Source organism: Kryptolebias marmoratus, linkage group LG19 (genome assembly GCF_001649575.2).
Source record: "Kryptolebias marmoratus isolate JLee-2015 linkage group LG19, ASM164957v2, whole genome shotgun sequence".
Taxonomy (NCBI): Eukaryota; Metazoa; Chordata; class Actinopteri; order Cyprinodontiformes; family Rivulidae; genus Kryptolebias; species Kryptolebias marmoratus.
Window position 1 is genome coordinate 10,645,180 of NC_051448.1, and position 10,202 is coordinate 10,655,381.

Here is a 10,202-nt window from a genome sequence, read left to right on the forward strand (position 1 = left end):
CATCGTGTTAGCAGGGATTTTTTTCAGTCATCTACTGCCACTAATCTGGTTAAACGTGGCAAATAAAACTTGAGTCCAAGATATTAATGACAGAACTTTTTTTTTTTTTTTAAGTTTTTAAAACCAACCATAAGAATTCTGCCACATGGGACAGCTGCTCTCACAGATTCAGCGATGATGAAATCCAACGAGTCTGAAAATAATTGTTTGCAAAAACAAGAATATTTATTATTTTATTCACAAAACGTAAATCTGTCTTTTGATGACCCGATTAAACAAACAAACACAATTCCTTCTCAAAAGATAGAATCAATGTTTGGGTTTCTGCCGTGAAGTATACTCTGAAAGTTAAAGTAATAGTTCACATCTTTTGAAACGGGGTTCTGTGGAGTGGTTGTGAACAATAAGTATCTCACCTGTTGCTGATAGCTCTTTGAACAACCTCAGTTTGAAGAAACGGATCTGTTGACAAGCCGGTCAACAAATCTATAACTATAACTAGTTGTTCAAAGAGCTTTCTACGAGATCTTAGTTGTTCGTAACGTTTCCACAGAACCTCGCTTCAAAAGCTCCAAACCGTCCCTTTAAGGAGTGAAATATTGACCCATAAACATTCGAAAGGAAAGGATCACATAAGAACGCCCTCTGCTCAGTCTTCCTGTCGTCCATTTATCTTCTAAACATCCTTCATTAAAATGTCCAGCAGGAACTTGGCCAGCTGCTCCTGTCGGTTCTCCTCCCCCAGCTTCATGAAGGCATCGTTTCTTTTTGATGCCGGGGGGCCCCCCCATCTGAAGTGGCTCATCCTGTAGGGCCCGTGTTTCTTCTCCGGCAGGCCCGACGGTCTGCCCCGGGGCCTCGCCTTCAGAGGAGCGCCCCCCTTCCCTCCGGTGACACCCCTGCGAGCCCGGGACAGGAGGCCGCCCCCGGGGGAGACGCCCCCCTCCAGAGGGGAGAAGAAGACTCTAACGGGCCGGCGCTTACGGCCAGGAGGCTTCCCCCAGCGGAAGTGCTCCATGGCGTAGGAGCGGCGCTCGGCGCTGCGGGCGCTCAGGTCGGACTCTGAGGTTTGGTCTTCAGAGGTCAGCGACAGAATGATGCTGAGTAACAAACCACCACCATCATCAACATCATCATCTCCTCTCTGCTGAGCAGACTCTGTGAGATCAGGACTTCCAGGTCGGACCACAGGCGTGCAGAGGTGAACACAGTCCTGCAGGAGACGAACCACAAACAAGACGACTTGAATTGTTTTTACAGCTCTGTTGGAGTTTTACTCTGAGAATTACAAGATTTAACCTAGAAAATAGCAGCTGATCGCCAAGCTACGCCTGAAAAACAATTTAATTTTGTTTTATTAACTGAAAGATAGAGTTCATTCTTCTTTCGTTCGTTCGTTCGTTCGTTCATTCGTTGTGATTCCAAACGCTGTTACTTACATCCTAATCTTAAATATGGTGAATAATGTTTAAATATCTTTACAACCAGAATAATTACAGAGCATTAATATCCATTTAGCTCCTCTTCCTCTGTGGTTGCTACTGAAATTAAATTCATGCTGAACTCCTCACTTTGCTGCTATCAGCACTAAAACTAGCAATTATTTGTACTAACCAGCCTTTCCACTTTTTAGTGACAAAATGTCTTATTCTACCCAAAACACGTTGTTTTGAGAGACAAGGATTGCAAAGGTTATGCTTTTATTTATTGGACGTATTTCAATAATTACTTTACTTTTTAGCCTACATATCTGTAATTTATTACTGATACTTTGTTCAGATAGTTCTGTACATTTAATGTTTTACTGTTATGGATCATTGTGTAGTTCCCTATGGGGACAACAATTACCCTATTTTATTCTCATCTGTTTGCACTTTTAAAGGGTTTCAATGGACTGAAATTTAACATTTCTTGAATTTGAACAAGTAGTCAGGCAGAAGTGGTGCTGGTTCTCAAATATTATTTCTAAAAAAGGAAACTCTGAGCTGAACAGTTTTGGATGTCAGATTTTTACAAACATATTTTCCCACAAGGAGTATTTATAGATCTGATGGCATGTTTTTAATACATTACTAGATCCAGAACCAGAACCAGATCAGGCTTCTCAGGTTTGAGGGATGAAACATAGCTTTGAAGCAATTATTTGATTCTTTATTTTCTTCTAATTTAATTATGTTTTTGTGTTTTGTGGGTCGGTTGATTCCAGTCCCGTCAAAAACAGAATCCAACATTACGTTCTCCTTTGACGACTCAGTTTATTTTAAACAAACTCAGCTGAACTCACCAGTATTTTGCCCACGTCTCTGAGCTCGTTGCACAGGGAGCCCTCCGAGCACTTCAACCCGACCCCGGGGCTGCACACGAACGCCATCACGAGCAGCCAGCGTAGACACGCCATCCTCAGCTTGGTGCACATATCAGTCATTGAAACTCTCTGAGCTGAAAGGGAAAACAAAGTCTTTTTAGAGAACTGCAAACTCGAGTCAGTCCCAGCGGAACTAAAAGAAATCACCTGATCACAGATGAGAAGAAACTGACAGATATTAGAAAGTCTCCTGATCTTCTCACTTGTGTAACACTCCCCTCTCTAATATAACTGGATGTGTTTCAGTATCTTTGAGATGATGAGACTGGCTGAATAATGATTGAGCTCAAACCCATGCTACCATTCCTTTCCTGCCTAAAACTGCACATATTTTAGGTCCTCAAGTTCATCACATTTACTTTATCTCAAACTAGTTAACGGAAGCACAAGTTAAGTTGGGTTTAAAAACATCTTAACATCAAAAGAAACGTTAGACTGAAATTCCACGGCTTACTGATTTGGTTTTTCCTGTCAACTTGGCTTTGGATGTCATATTTTACATGTTAGATTTTTAGGAAGTTATTTAGACCACACAGTTATTTGTTGAATGAGCTAAAAAAAACCATCATCATTATTATTTTTTACAATTAACTAGTGCACTAAGTTAAATCAGGAATCATTGACCTGTTGAAATGGGTCTTTAGGTTCAAAATGACGTTGTTTTGTTAAAACATTTCATTTAAATGAGCAGACACCTATAAGTAGGCTACAATAGAGTTATACAACTTAGTTTTAATGAAGCTCAAAAAAACCTAAAGGAGTAAAGGCAGTCCTTTCACTTGTGTTTTAAATTACACAACAGAGTAGAATTTACAGTGTTCCCTTTAAGAAATGGCCCAGAATTTGGTGTTATGCATTAAAATAAAAAGCTGCACGGCGTGGCGATGCCTTCAGAGTCATCAGCTCGACATTTTCTTCCATTCATCAGTTCTGTTGGTTACTAATACAGAGCTGTGCAGCCACTGACAGACGGTGAAACGACACTTATGGTTCCCTTGTAGGGAAAGCTTATCGTTTGTGCCGACATCAGTGGGATCAGATCAACTGCAGGACTTCACGTTTAGCTAAATCCCACACCTTCTGAGACACAAGGTGAGGAGGATGCTCTGTTTATTCTTTTAAATGAATGCCTGCATGAAGCACTTTTCATCTTTGATTTCTCTCTTTCTGCTTCTGCTCCGAGTGAAGCCGCACAACCAGAGGTTAGAGTTTGGGATTCAGCTCCAAACACCGGCTTTTCCTCCTGCGTTTGCTGTTGTATTTGTCAGAAGGCAACATTCTTCTCATTGTGGGTGGCTGAAACATTTACCAAGGTGGGGGGTAAGGTAATATTCATTTCTTCGTGGTGTTTCTCCCTCCTTCCCGTGCTGTTGTGACTCCTCGGTGGGCTATCTTCATCTAACTCATCTCTTCCCACTGTGTGACTCATGTAAGCACAGATATTCTTGCTTTGAATTTAAAAAGCAGGTTCCTTTTTCCATTCTTTTGCAAGTCAGATTTGCAGTTTACTGTCAGGTGAGGAATTAAAATTCAACTAAACACTTTACAAACTGACTGCAGCTACAGAAACTATAAAATATCAAAACATCAGACAATTTTTCATCCATGCCAGAGCAATTGTACAAGGATTAAAAGTATTCTTACCTCATTCAAGTGTGCCTCCTTTCTTCTTCTTCTTCTTCTTCTTCTTGCTGCTTTTGTCCACAGATGCTGCAGACTTGCAGCCCTCTCCGGTCCTCCTCCGTCCCCAGTAATGAAGCGCTCGGTAGGAGACGGGCTCTGCTGCTGCTCCCTCAGAAGACGAGAGCTCTTTTTATAGCCCCACGGAGCAACAAAGGCGTCGGGTCTCAAGGCCTTTGGGTGTGATGGAGGTGAGGCTTCAACTGCTCCTCTCTAAATAAGGAGGAGTGTGTGTGGTTTTAGTATATGACCACCCACACGGCTTCTAATCAATACTGCAGGCTCACTTTGTCAGGGAGAAGTAAGCCTAATCTGTCACCTTTTTCTGCTTTAATAGTCTTTAACACTTTTAAATCCACTCAGTTGGTGACTAATGGTTGGGGTTTTGTAATCAAATGGGGATTTTTTGGTGCCAAAGCACCAATCATAATCTGCGTTTTGGTCATTTTGGTCATTTTAGTCATTTTGGCGTCTTAATCCGTCATAAATGAGCCCAGATTTTTCCTGTTTTAACACCGAGAGCGTATTTTCTGCAAAACATGCGTGTGAAATCAATTCCATTCAGTCGTTTTCCTGCGTACCTTGTTGTCGAAGGTGTGCATGTCTCCCTGTGTGGAAACTTCATTATGAGATCCTGACTCACTGGGCTGACGTCATGACTGCACCTCAGCTGAAGAGCTCACACACACACACACACACACACACACAGAGCTTTATGATAGAAAACACTGAAGTGTTGTGATGTAGAAAAAAATCACATTCCATTTACTTGTTTCAATGTGAAGCCTCAGCGGATAGCTTCAGGTCTGCACAGTACTTTTTGTTCCCTTCAAGGACGAGCCACACAGAGAGAAAACATATCTGATCTGAGAGGCTCTTATTGAAGTTTTCTTTCGTTTTACGCCAACAGATTTCACTCCCAAAGACCCTGGATGAGGGGCGGCTGCTTAAACGAGGCCTTCGCTCTGGTTTTGTGAACGCGTGAGCATGAATTCTTCACTCATCCTGTCATCTCCTGGGTTTTTAGTTGCTGGTGTGTGAACTCCAGCAGCTCCACCATCACCGCTTTAACTCACTCCTTGTTCTTGTGCTTTTAAAAGCAGTATCAGATGGAGGCCGTGAAGCGTTCTTGCTTTAAAACACCTGCTTTAAATAAACTATTTGTTGCCATGCTCCTGGAGAACTTGATGATTTGGTGAGGAGGTAATTAAACCATCTGAATCAGGTGTTTTGGAGCAGAAAAACCTAAAACTTCCAGGACAGCGGCACTCGAGGCCTGGAGTCTGACACCCCTGCTTTAGATAATGTGTTCATTTTTCAGTTTCAAATTAGTTTTTTTAATTTTAATTTTTACTCTTTTGAATTCTTTTTTTTTCAGGTTCAAACTTCTGGTTTTGTTTTGGCAACTTTAACATCAAACCTGTGATGGACTGACAGCTGGATCGACAGCAGAAAGGTACAGGAAACAGCTGAACGAAAGGATGAATGAATGAATAAGGTACAATATTCAATTTTGAATAAAAGGAACTTAAAAAATATACATTCTTGACCTAATTCAATGTCAAGCCAAAGAGAAAAAAAAGAAAAAATATGAAGTCTTTTTTTCTTTATGTTGTAGTTTAAACTGCAACATCAAGATAAGAAGGAAGAAAATTCTTTTTATTTATTTATTTATTTATTTTGGACATTTTTCCTGAAATTTGTTGAAGAATGAATCATTAACTGGTTTAACTGGAAAAGGTTTGTAAATAAAGTGAAATAATTCAAAAAGTAGAAAAGTTACAAATACTAAACGTCATAGCAAGCTATTCTTGATCGAATCGAACTATTTGACATATAAATAGTAAAAAAAAAAAACAACACAAAGTATGCAGAAGTAGTTTGGTAGTTTGATTGGAAAACAACAGCGTGAAGATTTACTCAGGGTTCACAGGGAAGCCTTGAGCAGTTTTCCAGAAAGAGTTTGTTGAATAAAATACTGAAACCGGTTATAATTGTTCAGCTTTTCTCCAGAGGATAAAGCTGAAACTAAAGCAGCTCCTCAGTGATCTGATAATATCTTTTATTTTTACGTCTTTAACACAATATGATGTCATCAGTCTACAGAAGTTTAGATGCTGTCAAACACACAAACTTAAATGCAGATTTAAAAAAACACACGATATAGTTCATTTCTGCCTTTGATTTTAGCACAGATCAGATTTACTGTTTTGGATCTAATTACACTGAATTGTGTTGTTTTATACTGAATCGTATCGTATCATAAATAGAAGTAGGCTGCTTTAAACTCCACTCAAAACAACTAACTGACACCAATGATGCAAAACAAAATCATTTACATGCATTTGTCCCGATGACAGAGCTTTAAGGCAGCCTTTCCTCCTCGAGGTTTATTTTGGCATAATTTATTATCTGTAGAGAAGAAAATGAAACAGTTCCTTAAGATGCATTTAGGATTTAATTAGCTTAAAAACAAAAACAAACATGTAAAAAAAAAGAAGCCAACTGTAGCTTGAACCCAAGCAGAACGATCAAGACTCACTTGATTTAAGAAACTGTCTGGACTGCAGAGAATAAATAAATAAGTCTCGAGTTTCTGGAGGATTTTTTTTCCCCCCATCGTTAAAGTAAACGAAGTGGAGAGCTGACAGGAAATGAATGTGTAGAGATCTTAGAGATAGCGGCGTTTGGTGGTGAGGTCTCAAAGCCTCGGGCCACCAAAGCTGTTTGGATGTGTTTCAGACTTCTATCAGATTCTTTACACATCATAGATAGTTTTTTTTTTTTCTTTTTGTTTTGCTCACTAATATTTATGCATTTCTATGGCCCACGCCTCTGCCCCTGCTCTGATGAATTTCTGCTACAATAAGAATTAAGTTGAGCATGTGTGTGATGTTCCTTTGAGCAACACTTTGTTTTTTACATCCTCTTACATCTTTGACCATCTAGACCTAACAGCTGCATTCCTCAGCTGACACCCTGATGTAAAGTCAGAACTAGAGGAGGACCATCTTGAAATAATAATAATTAAAAAAGCTTTTTCTTTTTATTCACATGATAACACAGTTAAGCTCAGGCTGTCCTCATAATAATCAGATGCTGTGTCTGTGTGCAGAACAGGACAAAAACAAGACAAACAATGGAGACAGAGACCGCAGTTAAGATGGATAAGATGCTTCCATAGCAGCCAAATGACGTCTGATATCAAAACCCTAAAACCTAAAACACTCACAGGGATCTTTGTAAAAGATGAACTTATTTCTTACCCTGAAATACCTTTGGTTCCTTTCAGAGCTCCACAGGTGAAATTTAAAGGCGTTGTCCTTTCAGAAACTTGCAGTCGTGCAGTTAATAGTGTACTTTTCATATGTTTGTAATAAAACATACGAATGAGTACCAAAAAGCTTCAAACCGCAGCAATTATTGCCGCATTCTCCTGATCGCTGCTGCTGTAAATAACATGGGAGCCACAAGAGGCTGCAGTTGGTTCACAAATAAAACAGCCCTACACTAGACTCTGCTGGTTTCACGTCTCTAAACGAGTCATTGTAAAACTCCAAGTTAAAACTCCTTAAACTAATAAGGATAAATCTGTGTAACTCCTGCGTGTGAAAACACATTTAGTTAAACAGAGCTACTATCATTTACACATCCTGTTCTCCTTGTTATTTAAAAACATATTATTTATTAAACTTATTATCTTAACAAGTATGCTGTGTGGCACATGTATAGATTTTGATCATATGCAGTAATAATTACAGAAATGTGTATTTATAATCCTTATGTGGGTACCACAAAACATTTTAATATTTATTTTTGTCAAAGATGTTTTAAAATAAATAATTTTAAAAAAAGTTAATTTTTTTTGTTATAACTCTTTTTATCTAAACTTAGTTGATCATATAAGATTGTAGCTACCAAACTTTGTACATATTTGCATCGAAATAGCCCGCCAAGTAGTAAAAATATGTAGATTATGCATATTAATCGGCCCCACCGACGCTGTAAATCATTCCGGGCCTAAAGACAGAGGGAGACAGAGGGAGACAGAGGGAGACAGGGGGACATGGACTCCTTTGTTCCGCGTTTAGTCTCCTCCGTGGCCCCTGGAAAACCATTAACCGAGGAGGACTTCTCCCAGGAGCTCGGCATTCCTCGGATTCCTCCGCTCTGATGTCAGAGCGAAGGGGGCGGAGCTTCGGAGGCGTCCCTACCCGCTGGTGCGTTCACGGTCCGCGTCGAGGCTCCGGATACAGAGCTCTGAGTGAATAAGGACAGGCGAATGGACCGGCCATATATATATATTTTTAATTAAAGACTTATGTTAACTAATAACAATTTATTTTCATCGCAAAAGAAAACAATGAAGGGGGACAAGACACCAACAGCTAAAATATGTCAAGTTAGCAAAACAGTAAGTCAAATCTTACAGTTAAATTGACAAAATCTTAGCTAAAAGCCAAAAATTAGCAAAACATTAGTTAAAGCTAAAACCAGCAAAAGACTAGTCAAAAATTAATTTGAGCAGAACAATCACTAAAAGCTAAAACTAGCACTAGATGAAAGATAAAACTAGCAAAACAATATTTAAAAGCTAAAACCAGCTGAAGTCCAGCCAAAAGCGACATTTACCAAAGCAGTATTTAAAGCTAAAACCAGCAAAAGAATACTATCTAAATGCTAAACTTATCAAAATGGTAGTGACAGTTCCCTGGACAGCAAGGACAGACCTCAGAAGCTAAAAGCTAAAACCAGCTGAAGTCCACCCTAAAGCTAAGTTTACCTAAGCAGTATTTAAAGCTAAAACCAGCAAAAGAGTACTGTTTAAAAGCTAAGATTTGCAAAACAGTAGCTAAAAGCTAAACGCAACCTTTTGCCTTCTTGTTTGAATTTTTCACTCTCTGACAGATTTCCCTTTTTCTCTTGCGGCACGTGAACGCACCACTTGCCCCTTTTCTCCGCCCGCCCCTGAACGCCTCTCCTCCGTTGGAACAGATGGAGCTCCGATATAAAGTCACGGAGAGCCGCAGCCGGAGGACAGAGGACAGGGGACAGAAACCAGAGGACATTGCTGCGCTGGAAGAAGTTCTGTGACTCTTTTAGTTTTTACGCTGTTTTGGTGAAAAAACAAACAAACACCGAGGTGCTGCAGCTCTGTCTGCCTGCTTTGGCGACTTGTTTTGTCTTCAAAGTTCCACTCGTGATGCGATAAGAAGGAGCGCTGGTTTCCACGGGATTTTAAGGCTGCTTTGAGGATTATTTCAGCCCCGCGAAGCGAGGAGGAATTTCCTAAAAGTGGGCAGCAGAAGTCGGCATGTAGCGCAGGATAAAAAAAGGGGGTGAGTTGTGCAGAAATGTAAGTTTTACTTCTCCAAATAGTTTCCAACGCGGACTCTCGAGGAAAAAAAAGAGGAACAAATTTAACTTTTTGGGGCCTTTTTTTTTGTTTGCAGCAAAACATCCCTTAAACCACAACTGCTTGTTAATGATGAGTCTATTTAATGACGTCCATTAGAGACCTCATGGAGCCCGTTATCAGAGCCAATCCGGGTCACATGCCAGATGATCCACCACACCTGGATCTGTGTGCGCGCGCACGCGAGTGTGTGTGTGTGTGCGCGCGTGCTTGTTAAATGAGTTTGTGCGGCTGATAATGAAGCGCCTGTTGCTCAAACTGTGCATGCACGATGTGTTTGGACACGCATTTGTCTTTGGACTGCTGTAAACAGGGGAGAGTTCTGTAAAGGCAAATATAGCATAGCTGCTGGAGGCGTAGGCTGCACACACACATACACACACACACGCACGCACACACACACATCTGGCTATCTTTATAAGCTCAAAGGCATGCTGTGCAAATTATATGGTGCAAGTGACTTTGGAGTACACCCTGGTGGAGAATTTCGAGCAGCAGGACTTATTCCAGTTGTGTGCTTCTTGTCTCAGATTGTGTGTGAAGGGGGGGAGGCAGAAAGGAGGGGGGATTCAGTTGTGTTTCAGGGCCTTGTTTTTGTTCCCGTCAGCCTGTGTCCAAAGGAAAGTTACACATATTTGTCTTGTCCCAGAGGCATGTTTTGTCAAAGGGCAGCATGGTAAGATTATAATAGGTGTTTACTACAGAGCGTGAGCCTGCATTTAAGGGAGGGGGGGGGGGGGG

General features: G+C 40.5%; 2 protein-coding genes across 2 annotated transcripts in view; one reads left to right on the forward strand and one right to left on the reverse strand.

Moving 5' to 3' along the window:
* Positions 1–202: 202 nt before the first annotated feature.
* LOC108240084 (pro-opiomelanocortin-like) lies at positions 203–2,408 on the reverse strand. The gene is made up of 2 exons (XM_017423218.3): positions 2,285–2,408; positions 203–1,213 (listed from the first exon to the last, which is right to left on the reverse strand). Exons 1-2 carry the CDS (start codon positions 2,396–2,398, stop codon positions 677–679), a joined length of 651 nt encoding a protein of 216 aa, XP_017278707.3. The 5' UTR covers positions 2,399–2,408; the 3' UTR covers positions 203–676.
* A 6,631-nt stretch (positions 2,409–9,039) lies between these two features.
* The window catches only part of LOC108240105 (protein tyrosine phosphatase non-receptor type 14), a 36,389-nt gene continuing 35,226 nt past the window's right edge, over positions 9,040–10,202 (forward strand). Inside the window, exon 1 of the mRNA XM_017423272.3 lies at positions 9,040–9,384. The gene's annotated coding sequence lies outside the window, so the exon portion shown is untranslated. The remainder of the gene's footprint in view (positions 9,385–10,202) is intronic.

Excerpts from the sequence above, each read along its gene's own strand:
- LOC108240084 (XM_017423218.3), bottom strand. The coding sequence starts at position 2,398 with ATGGCGTGTCTACGCTGGCTGCTCGTGATGGCGTTCGTGTGCAGCCCC. Across the intron at positions 1,214-2,284 it reads GAGACGTGGGCAAAATACTG|GACTGTGTTCACCTCTGCAC; the intron begins GTGAGTTCAGCT and ends CGTCTCCTGCAG.